At 44.1% G+C, this 20,131-nt stretch overlaps 1 protein-coding gene across 1 annotated transcript; it reads left to right on the plus strand.

Annotated features, from left to right (window-relative positions):
• The first annotated feature begins 1,303 nt into the window (after positions 1-1,303).
• LOC124544972 (endocuticle structural glycoprotein SgAbd-4) lies at positions 1,304-18,576 on the plus strand. The gene is made up of 3 exons (XM_047123719.1): positions 1,304-1,455; positions 16,252-16,370; positions 18,120-18,576. The coding sequence occupies exons 1-3, from the start codon at positions 1,447-1,449 to the stop codon at positions 18,406-18,408; spliced, it is 417 nt and encodes a 138-aa protein (XP_046979675.1). The 5' UTR covers positions 1,304-1,446; the 3' UTR covers positions 18,409-18,576.
• Positions 18,577-20,131: the final 1,555 nt, after the last annotated feature.

The raw sequence follows: 20,131 nt of genomic DNA on the forward strand, positions 1-20,131 counted from the left end.
TGTTTTTTCAACGAGTCTCTTCTGGATGGGTGTGTGTATGTTAGCATAAAGTTTCTCACCCTTCGAGAACTAATCACGGTGGGCTTCATCGGTTTAGCCGGATGGATTACAATGGATATCTGAGACCACCGTCATACTGATGATGCTCGCTCCCTACAGGGATATTTTATGCCATGAGTCTTTCACACAGGATCAGTAATTACACTGAATCTAATCTGCTGAAGTGCATGTACAAAAATTAGCTGATACTTTCATGAACAACGCATAACTGATTTCGCAGACCGTTTTCGTCCCACAGGTGTAACGTACCAAGATGACGTCTAATCCTGAAGCGTGAGGAGAAATGACTATCGAATCTGACACGCAAGTTCTAAAAGGTATGTCAATATTAACTGCTTCGGCCAAGTTGTGAGACAAACGACGCTCCACTACTGACGTCTGCTTCAATAGACTGTTACCCGCATATGTAATCTGATACTTCGGTGACCACCAAAGATTTTACCACAAACCACTACTGCCGCAAAACAGTTATGGAAAAGCCGTCAGGTCCGACAAAGTCAGACGTAGTCAGCGGGTCCAGCCACGCTGTATGGGTAGGTCTCGACGGCAAAAATGCCGGTGCCAAAAGCTTTGCGATCTGGTACCCGAGTCACGAATCGTCGGCCGCCGCCCACGGAGTCTCTGGAAGAGCTGACGGCGTCTTCCGAGCGCCGCCTGCGACTGCAACAGAGCTCGTGCCCCGAGAGGCACGTGGTAATTGCCGACCCGAGGCTAGGCAAGGGCCCCTCAGCTAGCCTCTAGCCTCTAGCGCTGCCTCTCACAACAGTACGGCACACACTAACTCATTATCATGCATCCTCGATTACCTATGAAACCGCCGCCTTCGCTGCGCTATTCCCTCTCCTACATATCTGTGGCGTCTATTTCTGCAGCTCTACCACTGCTCATCCTCGGCAATGATACTGCACTATGTGCTATCCTTCTACCGTCCCCACTAGAAGCTTACGATTGCCCACTTTTGCGTCTGTTTACTCTTGTCCGTCAGTGGCTTTTTTTATTCCCCTCCGGTGTTGTCGCCTTATTGCTAGCGAAAACAGATTTACTACTCGTTGCCTAGGACTGATATGTGCGACCGCGGTCTAGGAGCCGCGGGACGCCCGGTGGTAGGGAGGCGGCGCGGCGAGTGGGGGTGGCGTCGTCGCCTGGGCGACGCGTTTCCCTGCGTGCGTCCCTCCCGCTAAGTGCCCGGTAGCGGCGTCTCTCTTTTGTCGGCCGGTGGATCGGGGCCATCACAGTGACGCAACCACGACCCCTCTGCAGCCCCCTCTCGCACCGTCCGCGGTCCCTGGTGCGTGGTTCCGTATATATAGTGGCCGCAGTGCGCCGACACTGCATGCGCTCCCCCAGTGCCTCCCTGCTGAGCACAAGTGTAGGATTACGGGTGCCATGAAGTCGGTAAGTCCGCCGAGCGCTTTCTGTCTGGCGCTAATGGTAATTCTCATGTACAAGGTTTTATGTTTTTGTTTTTTTTTTTTTGTTTTTGGTATTTTCCCTCAGTTCCAGGACTATTGTTAGATTCCAAGACAGCGGAAAGTTACAGTAAACTTCAGTCGTAGTTATTTAAGCATCGACTCTCTATGAGTATTCTTCGTTCTACACACTCAGTTATACTATTTGTAGCATTGTAACAGAGGACCTGCGGCGACTACAGTGCCAGCAGTCATGGAGTTAGGGTTCGCAGCTCGTGGTCGTGTGGTAGCGTTCTCGCTTCCCGCGCCCGGGTTCCCGGGTTCGATTCCCGGCGGGGTCAGCGATTTTCTCTGCCTCGTAATGACTGGATGTTGTGTGATGTCCTTAGGTTAGTTAGGTTTAAGTAGTTCTAAGTTCTAGGGAACTGATGACCGTAGATGATTAGTCCCATGGTGCTCAGAGCCATTTGAATCATGGAGTTAGGTAGGCCCTACACGAGGAATTTCTGCTACTTCTTGTGAGTACGTAGAGGCAATTTGAGACTAAGTTCACTGGTATGCTTGGATACCTGAGTTGAAAGAGCACTGCGAACAAAACATGCTTCACTGATCGTCCGGTACCTTCTCTTTGCCTACCTCAAACGACTTTTATGTCCAGTTAACAGCTATTCTTTGCCGGTAACTCTAACAGCTGTGTGACACAGAAAACTCCGAAAGCCGAGATTTCTATCGCGACTGCTCCTAATGTATTTGCGACAATGCTTTCTTTTCGTGAGTCTTTTGGCTGACTTGATGCGCCTCGCCACGATTTTCTGTCCTGTGCCAACCACTTCGTCACAGTATGACGTTTGCACCCAAAGTACTTGACGATATGTTGGATGTACTCGAATATCTCTGTTCTCCTACAGTTTTGGCCGTTGACCGCTCCTTTCAGTACCATGAAAATTATTCTCCAATATCTTAACACGTGCCCCTTCTTTTCCATCACTGATTTCCACATATTCCATTCAGATTCTGTGGAGAATCTCCACATTTCTTAACTTAGTCCATTAATTCTTCGTTTTTTTTACGCAGTTCGTCATTCATTTCCTTTGAGTGCTGTCATCGAGAAATTCATTCTCCGAAATTTATTTCTCAAGGCCTATGTTTGATACTAGGGTACTTCTTCTTGCTTAGAATTATATCTTCGTCTGCCTCATATACATTAAAAGTTCGAGCTTACAACGTTGTTCTAATTCAACATTAAATTCTATGTCTCGGTATAAGAGAATCCTGCAGACAGAGATCGGGAATGCAGGGACACATTCCCCGGATAGATGGGAGACAAGTAGTTATTAAGTACAAAGTGACAATGCCTTGAAGGCATTGTGGATGCTCACTCTCTTCATTTGAAGATTGGTTTACTTAAAGATGACATTCTAGAGGCTGTTAAAAACAGAAGAATTACAGACTTACTAATAGTACTAGTAGTACTCGAATAGAAAATATCCTTGTATCTTACTCCCCAATCAGTATTCTGCATATGCTGTGGTCGGATTACTTCTTTTTATTTTTAGTTTTATACATTGCTTTTTGCTACTGACCGTGGAGACCTAGCGAGTACAGATTCTGACCACGGAGGTCCCTGGTTCAATCCCCGATGGAGGGCGGAGATTTTTCCTTGTCCCAAACTCGTCCACTCAACCCGCTGTCAGAATAGCGCTAGGAGCCAACCTGGACGAAGTACCCGCTTTCAGTCGGGTTCTAGTACCGCATTAAATGGAAGGGCCATACTCTACCTACAGCGACGCTTGTGTCCCTGACTTCACGTTTGTATCTTCACTTTTCTTCGTCACATAGTTAAGAGAGGCTTATAGCTCTTAACAAGTAGACGTCCACTCGCCGCGGAGGCGATCACGTATGAGTCACTCTGAGCTTTCTCTGCCAATTACAGCATCTCGGAAGTGTGCGTCAGAAGCTATCAAGTGAGATTTACGTTAAACTGATGAAAGGCGTTTTTTGTTATTACTCAGTTCATTGATGCCGATGCAAAATCGGCAGTCGGGAGTTTCAAATCACACAGCTTTCCCGATATTTCTAAATGGCTTTAAGGTGGTGTGTTCGATAAGGCGAAGAGTGATTCTCTCTCTAGAGCCTAACAAGGTCAATGTAAACTGAGGAATAACATCTACTTCCACATCCATACCCTGGACACCACTAGGAAGTGAATAACATTGGGCTCTTCACATTGAACTAAGTACTATAGATATTTCCCCTCCCATTCACGTACGGATCACAGGCAGAATGATGACTTCAGAGCCCTTTTGCGCGCGGTAATAAACTTAATCTTGACTTCGTGGTCCCTACTGGAACGATACGTAGGATGGTAGGAGGGTTTGCCACATCGCCTATTTCTCACTAAATACTGGTTCTTAAAGCTTTACAAGAAGGTTTTCGCTGGTTTGTTTTCGTAAGTCTTGAAGCGTCTGCGAATTTTATGCTTTGCTGTTGCTCTCAGCGGGACGAAGGGGAAATAAATCTTTCCCCATTCGTGCTGTTCCTTTTCTGTTACATTCAATGTCCCCTGTTGGAACTATTTAGCGTCTGTTGGACACATCTGAAAAATAATCTAGGATGAGTCGCTCGCGTTGTTTACAAACATTCTCCGCTGTTGTGTGTGTGAATTCCAAAGGGGCCAAACTGCTGAGGGCATCGGTCCCTAAACTAGCACACTACTTACACTAATTTACGCTAAGGACAACACACACATCCATGACCGAGGGAGGAATCGAACCCCTGGCGGGAGGAGCAGCGCGATTCGTGACATGGATCCTCAAACCGTCATCTGTCATCATGGTCTGTCATCATGCAATTCCATGTTACCACAAACATTAACTCCGAGGTATTTGTAAGTGTTCAGTCCATTCGTGGCCCTTTGACACTGCAGGCTCAGAATACTATTTTCGTTTTGAAAAGTGCACAGTATTACGTTTCTAAACATTTAAAGCAATCTGCCATCCTTTCCACTACTTTGAAATGTTATGAAGGTATGACAGTACTTATGTAACCATTTTCACCCTGAACTTGAGTAAAGATAATTGCATCACTTGTGGAGAGTCTGAGGTTACTGTCAATATTGATTGTCATCTCATCAATGTGCCGCATGAACAGAAAGGACGCTCCATACTTACCTGGGGACAGTCTAAAATTTCTTCTACGTCTGTCAATAACTCTGTATGTAAGACAACTTTCCGCGTCCTCCCTAGCAAGAGACAATCAGTCTAGTTTCAAGTTTCATTTAATGCCACATATGGTTGAGAGGCCAGGCAGACTTGTGGTTTCTGAAGAGGTGGCAGATCGCGTAACCAATGTGGAGGTGCTGATTAGGATTTGAGAGAAAAGAAATTTTTGACATATCTCGACTAAAAGATGGGTTCGTTGATAGGATACATTCTGAGACATCAGGGATCACCTACTTAGTACTGAAAGGAACTGTAGGGGGGAGGGGATAAAATTGTAGAGGGAGCCCAAGAGATGGAAACACCTAGCAGGTTCATAGGGATATAGGATGCAGTAGTTATTCGAATATGATGAGGCTTGCATCAAAACAAGTCATCGGACTAAAGACCACAACAACAACACTCCATATGAGTATACATTCGTTGATAAGCGGTGATTTGGTACTTCAGTATTTCCTCTTGGGGGAAAGTACTGGAAAGAAACACATTTATGAACGAATAATCGAGGAAAGTTACAAGAGCTGCGATGGTGATGAGACAAATACTTAAATTGAAAGTAGTATTTGACACACTCGTGTGTAGGAGGTACATCGTTAAGCTTACGAGAAGACTCATTTAACCATTCGAGGAATAAATGGATCAAATGGCTCTGAGCACTATGGGACTCAACTGCTGAGGTCATTAGTCCCCTAGAACTTAGAACTAATTAAACCTAACTAACCTAAGGACATCACAAACATCCATGCCCGAGGCAGGATTCGAACCTGCGACCGTAGCAGCAGCGCGGTTCCAGACTGCAGCGCCTTTAACCGCACGGTTCGAGGAATAGATTAGTTTTCCTGCGTGGAGTCGGACTGATAATGCACAGCATTTAGATGTCTGACCTTGTCATTTTCGACAGATGTTGGAAGTTAAAAAAGAGGGAAGAGAATTTATTATTATGTCCTGTCGCCAATGCTCTCTCGAGAGACGGACTTGGATTGGGGAAAGATGGGGAAGGAGACTGACAGTGCTATTTTCAATAAACCCATCACTTCAGTTAAACACTACGGAAACCACGGTAAACCAAAATGTGGGTGGCCGGATGCACATTTGATCCCTGTCCTCTCGGATGTCCAATGTCTTACAACTGCGGCACATGTATCGCTGCTGCAAGTTTGCTCGGCTGGATACTCTACCAGTCACTCTGGGCGACCATTGGAACCAGCAGGTTGGTCAAAAAGGAAAAGAGATTAAAGCTAGAAGATACCAACCGTTTTCTCATAAATCTGAAGTTTTCCATAGTTTAGGCAATTTTGAGTAGGCATAGGGCAAGAGAGGACTCTTCACTGCCAAAAACAAACCGGTCGGAACTGCGCTGTGCGCCGTACAAGCGTGTCTACGAACCTTTCGAACCTTTTTGTCAACGGTGGCGAAACGCGTAGAAAAGAGAAACAGCGTACACTATGAAGCGCAATGTCACAATTGCATGGACAGCACCGCCGTTAACTGTTGATGCCATCGCACGAGTTAAGCCTCGCACTTTCCCTGCCGTCCGCAGGTGTACCCTCTCTCCACCAGCCAGTGACAAATGTGAGGTCACTTCAGTCGACCTCACGTGTGTGTCACTAACTCCCCTGCGGTGTCGGTCCTTTTAAGGGTTACCACTGCTACGCTACAAGTTGGAGGCGGTGGCTTTGTTGCGGTACCTAGATCCCTGCTTTAAGCAAAGCTGTGCTAACTCACCTTAGTCTATTACAAAGGGATCTAGTTACCATAGGCCGGTGCTGGCTTCACCGCTGTTGAACAAGAAGCACATGGAGTGGTAATTGGAATAAAGTAAAGTGAAGACAATGCTGTGTTCCTTCAAGGTATATTGTGGAGAGTACAGTAATGAGTAATTTGTATTCGTACTATGCACTTCCATAATGCAATGTTGGCCATTAAAGTACCTACAAACATAGCAAATAATGTAGCATTACTAAAGAATTTCATACCAACTGTCACAGCCACAGATTTATTAAAAGAAAATTCCGTTTCCCACCTTAGCTGCAATACGATCCATTCACTTATTTCCCAAGACCAGCTGATTTTATCGATGCGCAGTTTTCAAGTGCTTATTCATATCCTAATTTTACGGTCACAGCTGTGGTTCTGCATTCTGTACAGGAAGACTGTCTAATTAAGAGGCTAAGAGCAAGCATTCGAAAATTGCACACCGACAAAATCAGCTTATATTGTGAAATAATGGTAATGATTAATGAAATCCCCCTCATCTGTATTATTTCACAGTAATTGTGTTACTACCAATTTCGTTCGTAGAACATCTTCAGGTTGCCGAGCAGTGCCAAAGTCATGATACAAGTATCATTACTTTTTCACAGTTCAGTAACCTGAAGATGTCCTATGAACGAAACCGGTCGTAATACAATGAAAATGGAATGATACTCCTGTGGCGTTTAACATGTTCTAGTGTATAAGAGACTAGGGCATAATGGGGTTAAGGTGGAAAATGGAACGTTCTTTTAACAGTGTAGTACTTATAATAAATATACACCACCGAAGGAAGAACGTTTGGTTAAATTTTGTAGGTGAGGTTTGGGTGTGCAGAGTGAAAAATTTAATACCCAGAGCCGCCACCTCTGGGAGTAACAATGGCCCTAATCTCGCTGGGTACATAGTCGAATTGAGTTTGGATGATAGATGCTTTTACGTCATCCGATCAAGCTTCATCTTTCCTCCAGAACTCATCAGTAACGATGGCTGATAAACGGTGGCGTACCAGTGAGACGACGACCTATAACCAGATATTTTCAATCTCTAAGACCTGCAGAGCGTACTACCTATGCCAACAGTCAAGCACCCTCTTTGTCGAGGTAGGTCAGGGCAGCACGGGCAGTACGCGGTCAGCCGTTAACTTGTTGGAAGATATCGTCACGGAGACCACAGTGATGAGGCACAGCCACTGGTCTTGTCAAAAATGTCCAAATTACCGGCTATACAATTCACGTGGATACTAATTTCATACTAAAACCAATTTCCTGACACTAGGTACGTCACCTGGCGATAGGATTCCGCATGATCTATCGGACGCTACTCGCATGTGGCCATTTGGTCCTCCAGAGCCAGTCAGTTCCATTTTCCACTAAAGTCGATGTATTCGTCGCGAGACAATTGAGCAACTCTGTTGATATTTAAGAACCTCATAGGTCGCTTATTTTCCAGTCTCAGTTGTATATTTTTACACTATAACTAGTATCGATCTCCCTGGATCATCATCTTCAGATCAATGTAGCTTCAGCAGTAATGTATTGCGTCTGCGTCGGAAATACGTGTCAGAATCAGAATTCTGATGTGTAGTTCCGATGCATACAAGGTGAATTGCTGCCGAAATTACTTTGATCTGAAGATGATCCTAGTAACTATTCATACTGTAATAGCAAAATGACTGGGTTACAGGCAACACACATTATACTCGCACGCTGCCGATAGCCTGTACCCTCCCGGCTCTGAGTCATAACCAATACAGTAGTACGCCTGCGTCACCGGGAAGCATCAGCCAACATTTCGTCTACAACAAAATTTTTTCCACAGGATGCGATTTATCACTCCCTAGAAGATTAATGCAAGAAATTTGAAACACGCTGTATGTCTGCAGGCTGTCATGGCCGTTGTCGTAGATGGTAAAATTTTATAAGTCGTTAGGCTACGTGCTTCTGATGAGACCCAAATGTTGAGTATTGAAGAGGTTTGAAGGGGAATGTGACATGGCGTAACAACTAAAAAAAATTTGCCATCAGTTGACTGATTAAGTCAGCTGCAACGACAGGCGCAGCTACGTAAGCAGAGATAATGGTGAAGCTAGCGAAAAACCACCTATAAATGGATCAATCCGGTTGTGGTAATACACGTTTACTGTGAAATAACCTGGAATAAACTATACTTGAAATATCTGATGGAGATCAAAAGATGATCACAAACATTAGTCCGAAGTGAAAGTACACTGTGATGAGTTCATTCCGGGAGCAGTTAATGACGTTTCAATTAGTGTCAAGCGTATTGCAGCAAGCAGAGTAATAATGTTTCGGATCTGTAGACGGGGCAGTAAGTTACCTATAAGAGAATGGAGGATCAAATTGACCGAAGCATTATTTATCCGAGCTGTTAACAATTTAAGAAAGCTAATGAAGAATTAGAATAGCATCTTCTGATGGGCACTCCACCCGTTCACACGTCTAAATACTTTTGGTTCTGTTTTCAGTATATTTCGAACTCCAGGAAATAGTTTTAGCATATATGTGTTGAGAGTCAATAGTGAAAATTTAAGTCTTCACCGTAATGCTTACGACTTAACGTATTTATGTTTTTCTAATAACAACTATATCTGTTGATAATCATCTAAATTTTTCTTTTAGCTTAATCTTTAGAACACTTGATTCGCACAGTTTTCTGCGTCTTGCATTTCTTGATCATATTTTTGGCACTTACCTAAGATTCAGATAATACTCACGTGCTACTGGCGTATTCCGAAGGTGTCGAGAAAGTTCGCGATCTATCTGTTTTCTTTCATTTCTCTTCTCTACATTACAGAGGGATAACACATTAAAAAACCCTTGGTCATTCATTCAAACACCGTGTCACCTGCTGCAGAGATCAACTGCTGCGTGTATGCAAAGAATGTAATTCAAGGAAGTTCGATACCATACTCGAATCTGGCAGTCACTCAGAGCATTATCCGCCGTAGTGTTTTAGAAAACAAGGAAGTAAGTTTAGGGTGCTTAAGTACTTTCTGATAGTCTGGACAACACCACTGCATCACCTATCTCCGGTAGTGCATTTTAATTGCTGTAATTATACATACATCTGCTTAAGGCAACACAGAAGGAGCATTGTGAGTTAAGGGTGAGGGGGGGGGGGTTAGAGCGTTAAATTCTTGAAACTGGTGTTTCTAATTCTATTCCGACAGTAAAATATGGTATGAAATGCAATTTAAGTTGGTACTAATAACGTATACAGACCAATATTCCTCACTTCGGTTGCTGCGGAATCCTTGTACCTATTCTCAGTTCGAATATATGAAACTTCCTTGAGACTGAGAAGTTTATGCCCGCGAATCAGCATGGTCTTAGAAAGCATCGCACCTGTTAAACTGATTTTGACCTTTCTCACATGATGTAATGCGAACTATGGATGGCGGGCAACAGGCAGATTCCGCATTTGTAGGTTCCCGGAAAACATTTGTTATGGTGCCTCACTGCAGTCTGTTAAAGAAGGTGAGAGCCTATGGCATAAGTTCACAGATACGTGAGTGGCTCGAAGTCTTCTTAAGTAATAGATCCCAGTATGTTGTCCTCGACAGCGAATATTCATCAGAGACAAGGGTATCGCCAGGAGTGCTCCAGGGAAGTTGGTAGGACCGTTGTTGTTTTCTATATAAATAAATGATTCCGCTTATGGGGTGGGCAGCAATATGCGGTTGTTTGCTGATGATGCTGTGGTGTACCGCAAGGGTTCTAGGCTCTACAGACTGGAGCCGAGCGACCGCTACGGTCGCAGGTTCGAATCCTGCCTCGGGCATGGATGTGTGTGATGTTCTTACATTAGTTCGGTTTACTTAGTTCTAAGTTCTAGGCGACTGATGACCTCAGAAGTTAAGTCGCATAGTGCTCAGAGCCATTTGAACCATTTTTTTCGTACCGCAAGGTGTCGAGGTTGAGTTAATGTAGGAAGATACAAGATGACTTAGACAAAATTTGTAGTCGGTGGGGTGAATGACAGCTAACTCTAAAGGTGGGAAAATGTAAGTTAAATGAGGATGAGTAGGAAAAACAAACCTGTAATGTTTGGATACGCCGTTAGTACTTTAGTGCTTCGTACAGAAACGTTGTTTCAATATCTGCGCGTAGAGTCGCAAAGCGATATGAGATGGAATGAGCATGTGAGGACTGTGGTAGGAAGAGCGCAGTGTGGTTGATCTGTAAAGGAGATCCCTTATAGGACGTTTGTGCGACCTATTCCTGAATACTGTTCGAGTGTTTGGGATCCGTGCCAGGTCAGATTGAAGGAAGACATCGAAGCAATTCGGAGGCAGGCTGTTAGGTAGGTTCGAACAACTGGTAAGTGCTACAGAGACGCTTCGGGAACTTAAATGGGAATCCTTGGAGGGGAGGCCACGACCTCTTAGAAGAACAGTATTGAGAAAACTTAGAGAACCAGCACTTGCTGCTGAATGTCGAATGAATCCGCTGCTGCCATCACATATGCGCATAAGGACCACAAAGTTAAGATACGAGAAATTAGGACTCTTACGGGGGCATATAGATGGTCGTTTTTCCCTCGCTCTATTTGCGAGTGGAACAAGAAAGGGAAAGTCTAGTAGTGGTACAAGGTACCCTCTGTCATGCACCGTACGGTAGCTTGCGGATCTTCTATATAGATGTAAACAATATTTAATAGCTATCCCAACCTAATAACTCGACTGTTTGGGATGTGGAAACGCGAAAGAACAAATACAGACAAACCAAGACCAGCCGGAGCCCACGGCCTTGCCAGTTCCCGTCAGATCACCGCAGTCAAGAGCTGTCGGGCTGGGCTATCACTTGGATGGGTGACCATCCAGTCTGCCGAGCGCTATTGGGAAGCGGGGTGCACTCAGCCCTTGTGAGGCCAACTGAGGAGCTGCTTGATTGAGAAGTAGCGGCTCCGGTCTCGGAAAGTGGCATACGGCCGGGAGAGCGGTGTGCTGACCACATGCCCCTCCATATCCTCATCCAGTGCCGCCTATGGGCTGAGGGTGACACGGCAGCCGGTCGGTGCCGTTTGACCTTCAAGGCCTCTTCGGGAGGAGAGGAAGACCAGCCGGACGATATGTATTGATGGACAGGGACCGTCAAGCACTGGGGAGGTTGGCTGTAAAAGTACCGTACGAAACCAGCAAGAGGAATCACTCGTGAGTCCAAGATTGCTACCACCAGTCCAGCTAGCGCAATGATGGCGCGGTTTCAGTAACAAAGAAAGCGGCACAGCGGTCGACTAGGTCCTGATACCCCGTATATTTCTGTAGTCAATAACCAGCGACGCTTGAGGTTACATCACGTGAACGTCGCTGGATACTGACTGACTGGAAACAAGTGATATGGAGTGGCAATGGGATGGACCGGTTAGGGTGTAGTGTTCAAAAATATTGAAATGTGTGTGAAATCTTATGGGACTTACCTTAACTGCTAAGGTCATCAGTCCCTAAGCTTACATACTACTTAACCCAAATTATCCTAAGGACAAACACACACACCCATGCCCGAGGGTGGATTCGAACCTCCGCCGGGACCAGCCGCACAGTCTATGACTGCACCGCCCTACACCGCTCGGCTAATGCCGCGCGGCTCGGGTATAGTGAATGTCTAGAGAACATTACCTGACATCATGCGTAGTGCCAACAACAAAGTACGGAGCAGGTGGCGTTATGGTATAGTCCCCACATTACGCTTAAGAAAACAATAAACGCAGAAAGCTCTGAAAACTCGTTACAACCGTGTCTACTGAGTACAGTGGAGGAACAGCTGTTCCGTCAGCTGTGGGGCAATGGTTCGTCCACAAAAATATTCCTAAAATGGACTGGCCTTTGCCGAGTCCCGACCTCTACCTAATGACCACCTTTGGGATGGTTCTACTTCAGTCTAGACCCCAGCGTTCAGTATCCCTTCTTTCTCGGGTTATGGGTCTTGAGAAAGTATACATGCCATTCCTCCGCCGACGATCAGACAGCTCTTTGAAAGTGGCGTCACCAATCCGTCATAAAGGAAAAGGTTTAACGCACTTCTCAGATAGCGTATTTTTACATTACGGAACCTACCCTGGGTTATTCAGTGAGAAACTAATCATCTGCGAATAAATGTACATGAGAGCTTTTGGTAGTTCAGTGATGCCATTCTCCTCAGAGGACAATGAAGTGTCACAGATCGCTCTTCTGTCACAGACACGCCACTAGCTTCGTGGAAGATTTCACACGCGACGCGGTCAGCGCTAGACGCTAATCTGCGCACATGTTTGTTGTCACACGTCGCCCTCCCGCGGTGTTTGCTATTCTGGACGACGCAGTGGGGCCGCCAAGGTCAGTCCGGTGCAGCTCGCTTCGCCTCGCGTCGCTTCACGTCAAGTCACGTCAGACGGCCGCCGCGGCGCCGGTGCACCCAGCGGCCGGAGCTGGTGCTGGCTTGCAAAACAGACGCAGCAGGCAGCGCGGGATGCGAAGAAAAGGACGCAGGCCTTGACACCAGCCGTCGGCTCAAGGACGCACGTGCTTCCCCTGCCGAGCCGACCACGTAACACCACTTCCCATCAGCGGAGATTATTAGCGGAAAATTTCCCTCTGCTTCTTTTATAACTTCGATTTTTTATCGTTTTTGACTCGCTAGTCTTTCGACTTGTTTCACACGGTTCGCCGTTACTGTCTGTGGCTCTGCATTCGTCCACAGCATCCTCAGTAAATGGCAGTCCACAGAATCCTCAATAAATTTTCTCAAAATTCGCTTTTCTTCGCTTTCACTTCCCTTTTTAGCCAGTCTCACTGGAGAGCTAACTGTACTCGGTATTACTATATCATTTAAACTTCAACAGCTGCTCTTGTCTTTTCAGCCTCGATAATTTTCTTTCGTCTCTACCACAATTATGTTCCCACCATTTGTCTCGTTAATTTTTCGACTTGTTTGAAGACTTTCACTAGTTACTTGTCTTTTGTGCCAATCTTCTCAGCCCTCCATCGCACACTATCCTCAATAACCTACGGTGAATACTTTCGAACTTCAGTTCTCACACCTTTCTTCCATTTACTACCCATCATACGACTCCTCACTGGCGGAACAACTTGGCCGTACTGGAACGAACACCATTGCATCTCTCTAAGCTTGAACGTATCGTTTCCTTGTAAGCTCTAATGCACCCGCCGGCCGGGGTGGCCGAGCGGTTCTAGGCGCTACAGTCTGGAACCGCGCGACCACTACAGTCGCAGATTTGAATCCTGCCTCGGGCATGGATGTGTGTGATGTCCTTAGATTAGTTAGGTTTAAGTAGTTCTAGGAGACTGATGACCACAGAAGTTAAGTCCTATAGTGCTCAGAGCCATTTGAACCATTTTGTAACGTAGCCTACTGTAAGATCGCAATGCAAATTTCCCTATCATCACCTTTCTTCGACGTCTACGTTTGAACAACGTTTTTTTTCTGTATGGGCGCCTTTCTGGTGTGGTACATGTTTACTCCACCCCGAGCACACTTTCAGTCACGCGTCACTTTCCACTTGTAAACACTAACAGATCGTAAATAATGATCTTCAAATAAAGCTGTTTGGAATCATTTCAAAATAAAAAGGGTAAAGGGATACCCTTAATGTTTTTTACAAGTGATAAACATGTTATATAAGGTGCTGTACTTAAAGTCCAACAGTCAGTGTGATCTTAGAACGAAACGTGTTCAGCAAGCTATTAAACAAGATGTGTCTACTTGTGATAACCTGATAGCATCATAATCAATGAGACACATAAGTAGTTACTGGTCTTTCTCAATGACTGTATTGCTCAAAATTTTGCATTATTTCCTCGTCTACTTCCAAAAATTGATCATATAAGAAATAATGTAACATTTAAATCACTGGTCACAAGAATTTGGAGAAAAGATTCGCACAGAAGACCTTTCGCTGACGTTGATTTGAGATTACGTTCTTGCTACATCTAGCGTAACACTTTCAACAGTTCGAGACTTTGCGAGCAGTCATTGACATCCGCACAGTGCACTCTAGTTAAATTAGCCTTCTGCATCAGTGGACATTGTCTGCTAGACATTTTTCTGTAATACAATGAATATGACGAAACTGGTTCTCTTTGACAAAAATAATGAAGCTGATGTTACCTATTAAAATACTAGATTTACTCTAGGAAGTGATCTAAGAAAATCCAATAACGGACTACGGAGAAAGAGTGAATAATTGAATTGAGTTTGTGTATTCCCTAATAAATATGGGGACACACATACCTGTTACTTAAATTCTAAAATTTCTGAGTGAACTTTGCACCCTTACCTTCTATATGTCGGACTTGTATATCTGTGGTGTATTTGTGGTTTTCATTTATGAAATGTTCGGAAAGGCTAAGTCTGTTTTTTTTTTTTTTTTTTTTTTTAATCTCCAAGTTCTATGATATTCTCTGAGCCGAGTGCATATTGACCTCCCAATTGGACCAACATGTCGACGGCGAGACTATTGGTAGATGATCCTGTAAACCCATCTGTAATTTGTGAAATCTGTCGACACACAAAACATTTTCAGTTTAATTTGAGACTCGTTAGATTTAAAAAGATTTTTGGCTCTCATCTTTCAGTTCAGTTATGTACCAGAAAATAGTCTTATAACCCGAAACCTAGGTCGTAGAGTAATTCTAAAATTTGTGAAATAGGGTTAAATAATGTTTCGTTTAGTTGACACAACAAAATATTCTATACAAACACGTATTGCTAACCTCTGTTAAGAAACATCACATTTCCTGGTGAATATCGGCTTTCTGTCACAAGAATAACTAACGATCACCGCCTTAAAAGAACACAAAGGTCGCTTTGCAGCGATGTTGATGCTGCAGACCTGCCACCAGGTAGTGACGTGACCCTTCACCGCTGACAACGTCATCGAAAGAAGTGCTTGGCTCTGTCATGTATCAGCGCTATAAAATCGGGCGACGTGTAAGCGTGACAGTCTTGCAGAGGGGAGCAATCGTATCTGGACGAACCCATGCCCACTCCACGTATAATGTGCTAGATTTGTGGTTTATCAACGCAGACAGTCCAATGTGTCTTTATGGAACAGTATGATACTCGCAGTAACTTAACGTGAAACATGTAACATGGAATACTGGTCGTAAAAATTCCATAGTCGAGAGGGATCAGAGACAATTATGTTTGGTTTGTGGAACGCTCAACTGCGCGGTCATCAGCGCCCGTACAAAGTCCCAATCTTTACACAGTCCAGTCTAGCCACTTTCACAAATGATACCACAAACACTCAGCGCCCGGGCAGGGGAAATACCCTACCAACTTGGAATCGAACCTGGGAACCCATGATTCAGAGGCAGCAACGCTAGCCACTAGCTCACGAGCTGAAGACCGGATCCGAGACTATGTGCCCGCTTTGGTCATGATAGTTGGTTACAAAATCGATAGAAATTGCTACTGATAAAGAACAGAAATCCATCTCAAACATTTTACGAGCGAACATTGCGAAAGGACCCGCATGCACTGGCCATTTGAAGTCGCGGACCTCACAAAAGGCCATTGCTTACAGCGACACACAAAGCTCCTCGTCTCTCACGGGCAAAACAAAAAAGAAAATGGACCATTACTGATGTAGAGGTTCAGTGTGGTCCGATGAACTGCAACTTCTCCTTTTTTTTTTTTTTTTCAAATAATGCAAGGCAGTTTGAGGGTGATGTGTCTTGAGGGATGCAGATGGGGGAAGGCATACCTTTCACAGTAAACCATAGGAAGTTACTTAGGCATGTGATTAAGATTTATTGTTAATGTGTTTCACTTCTCCTTCTTTTCCAGTGTATCCTGTGGTTGTGTGCGGTGGTGACAGTCGTTGTCGCTCAGGCGCCTCCAGACAAAGTGATCCCCATCATCAGTCAGAACGAGGTCCGCAACCCGGATGGCAGTTACCAGTGGAAGTAAGTACGCTGACAGTACCTTCAGACTCGGTCGTGGTAAATAAAAACTGAAGAATCACAAAAAGCCACTAGTTGCAGTAATTTTCGGAAATCTTCTATATGTATCAATCCAACGGTCCTGGGAATTTTACTCCGAATTCCGAAAGGCACTCGCTAGACGTTAGCTCTCTACAGATATGTGATATAGTTGTCCCAATACTCAAAACTAAAAATACATATTGCTTTGGTAGGACATAAACGGCCCATCAGCTATGGAAAGGTTAAGTATACCTTGACACTACAGAATGTGTCCTATCAGTCCATTCCACTTTTGGTTAAACTGTACCATCAAGGCTCTTTCTTTCCATTCTGATTCAGCACATCTGCAGTATTTAATCGATTAGTTGTCTAACTAAACAGAATAGGCGTAGAGCGGCTATGGGGTATTTGCCGCCCACATGATGTATGTCTCTAAGGGATTAGAAGTCGAAAGGAGTCTTATATTTAATTAGGACAATGGTGCATGGAACACGATGATATTAAGAAGGAACAAGATGCCGTTCATTACTGTAGCGCAGATAGGTAAGATGAATTTAACCTCTGAACGCCCCGTCCACTACAGGATTTGATGTTATAAAAGAAAAGTTTATCCTTGAATCCATTAATGTCGTTCGTGGTCTACATTAATACAAACGTTGAGCTATGTCTCTGAATCCAAAGCTTTTCACCAATAACCCTTGCACTAATGATTAAAGCACTGAAACATCTTATCATTTTCCTTTTCTTACTTTTCCAGCTATTTTTCAATCATCATCAGTACTTCGACTCATTTTATGACTTTCCTTCCGTCACTCATGAATATTAAGAATTAAGTATCCCTGATGGGCATTACAGTCACAATCTGCCTCCACAAATTATTCTACCGATCTTCCCTACGTATTTAACTACATCGCACACTTTATTTCACAGTTGACCAGCTGATTCCTAACTTCCAAGAACTTTTTCAGCATAAGTTCGTTCTTCAATTTACACCTAAACAAATCCCTCATTTTTTAACGACTTTCTGTTCCAATTCTATACAGAGACTTCCAAATATTCCTCTATCTCACTATTCAAGTTTCCTTATAGTCACAAATCTGCTAACCCCGAATTCCAAAATTATTGTCTGTAGCTACAGGTCAACGATCAGTTCGGCGTACTGATTTGTAAGCTGAGAACATTCATCTGCTCTCAGAGTCTTGCTAGTTTAGCACGATACCCATATCTACAGCGACAGTCCGTTATTGAACCAGTCAGTGGCACAGAAAAGTACATCTCGAGTTACCTTTTAGTTAACAATACTAATGTTCCTGAATTATGTTGTTTGCACACCCGTGTCTTTCTTGTGCGGGTGCCACCTCGATCTTCGTTCCGGGCGAGTTCGCACACAGGTTGACAATTAAGATCATACTCGGAGGAGCAGGGCTAAATTTTCATCCACCCGAAACCATTTATGTTTTAGCAAATAGCTTCAGAAATGCTTAGGTGTGTCCTGAACACAGGTGTCGGCTGGATGGCAGATTTGCTGCGCAATACTATAACAGTTCTCGCTATCGTTCTAACACTGTAGGACGCTAAAAACCTTCCTTTCCATATTTTTAGTTTACTTCTTTCATGTCAATTTGCGTGCTATTTATTTGTTACCTTCTTTGTAATAAAAATAGCACTTGACTTCATATGGTGGTTTCTAAGCTTATGAGATAATTTTTTTCCACTATTTTTGCTTTCCAGTTACGAGACCGGCAATGGCATCAAAGCTGACGAGACAGGCACACTGAAGAAGGGGTCCAAGCCGGACGAGGGTGACTTCATCGTCGCCCAGGGCTCGTTCTCGTACACGGGGCCCGACGGGACGCCATACTCCGTGCAGTACCAGGCCGACGACGAGAACGGCTTTGTGCCCCAGGGCGCCCACTTCCCCACGCCCCCTCCCATCCCCCCAGCGATCCAGCGCGCCCTCGACTACCTGGCGACGCTGCCGTCGACGCCCGAACCCCGCCCGGGCAGGAGGCGCCGGTAAGGCAGAACCCCACTGCGCCGACGACGACGCTCGCCGGTACGGCAGCGACTCCATTTATCGGCCGACACAACCGACGACGGACACGCTCAACACAGAACAAGGAGAATCATGTCTGCTGCCAGCTGCTTGCGATGATCTTGTAAATGCTAATAAAAACTTTTCACATTACTCACTTCGTCGTTATATCTCTCATAATGAGAGCTTACTCCATTCTGTAGTCTATAGTTGGTCTATAAAAACAAATGTTTATAACCTACCCTGAAGCAAATACATCTACTTCTTCGTTATTACGTTATCGCTGTTAGGTAATCCCCAGTAACCTACTTCATCTTCAAGAGTACAACGAAGATCTTCAAAGCACACGCAATAACGGTCATGAAATGCTGTTGTACAAATCTTCGAGATTAATGTCTTTGCTTACTACGGTGCTGGAAATCAAATTTCGATGCTGATAAAGTGTAAATTGTGTCATCCTGCGTTCAGCATACTGCACGAGCCGAACGGTACAGGTAGCGACATCTCGTGGCGGGGCGTTGAACTACCTGAAGCGTCACACGTAGGTTCTCCGTCTCTTCCCCCCACCTCTTTCTCTCATTCTCTCTCTCTCTCTCTCTCTCTCTCTCTCTCTCTCACACACACACACACACACACACACACACACAGTATCTCGCTCACAGTGACTATCAGCCTTGTTAGAAGTGCGTTGCAGTTTTGCAGTTCATATAACAGTCTCCGCACGGCAAACGCCTGCTTTTTTCTTCACTGTCAGCATTGGTGTAAATTTTTTCTGCATAGAATAAAAGATTTGTTTCCTATCAGCTCTATGCACCACGCCGAAGCACAAACGCAGAGAAAACTTCAAAAAAAAAAATCGTTCATAGCCACGAAATGCTAATTACTGAACAATAACATAGTGTAGTAGCCATTGCTTGAAAGACAGTTAAAGGCACTCTAAATATAATAAAAATGAGGGATATAATTTTCCGATGCCTTCATCCATAATACTCTTACTTAACGAAGAACATAGGTATCCTTTTGTTCCCTAAGTATAAAGTGTATTAAATACAGTTGTAAAAGATAACTAGACTAACAGTTACGCACTGCCTATAAAGTTCTGTAACATTCTACTGCAAACTGTTGTACGTTTGGTCACATAAATAAATGTGAAAAAAGGATTTACTTTGTCTCATATCATTGCTGAAGAACAATTACCCTCAAGAGAGTTTTACCTGACGTAGGATAATCTGTACTACATCCTTCGAATGAATCTATATAAATACCGCCCGAAGCTTTTGCATGTAGAGCGTGAAGTACTGACATCAAGTGTGACACACAACTACAAGCATTTTATGTTTAAAGTTATGATTCATTACCGGTACCGTGAAACACAGATTGTAGTTATTACTCTAAACACCGTAATCAGTCCCATTTGTTTGTGTTGTTGGTTATTTTCAACAAATAACTACTGTAAAATGTGTAAACATCTGAAGACGAGTGGTTACTCGTAAAGACGGTGTACATTAACGAAAAAAACACCAAAAAGGCAATCTTAACGGGTTACGGTAAATATCCTAATACATAAACCATGACTTCAGCAGTTTTCAAAGACGGCTGAAAATCATGGGTGATCATTCTTGAGTGCATAGCTAAATTTTATGAAATTTCTGAAACGAAGAATGATGCTTTACTTGATTAATTTCACTCTTCTTTTTGTTAACGAGCC

The sequence above is a fragment of the Schistocerca americana genome, chromosome 8, assembly GCF_021461395.2.
Source record: "Schistocerca americana isolate TAMUIC-IGC-003095 chromosome 8, iqSchAmer2.1, whole genome shotgun sequence".
Taxonomy (NCBI): domain Eukaryota; kingdom Metazoa; phylum Arthropoda; class Insecta; order Orthoptera; family Acrididae; genus Schistocerca; species Schistocerca americana.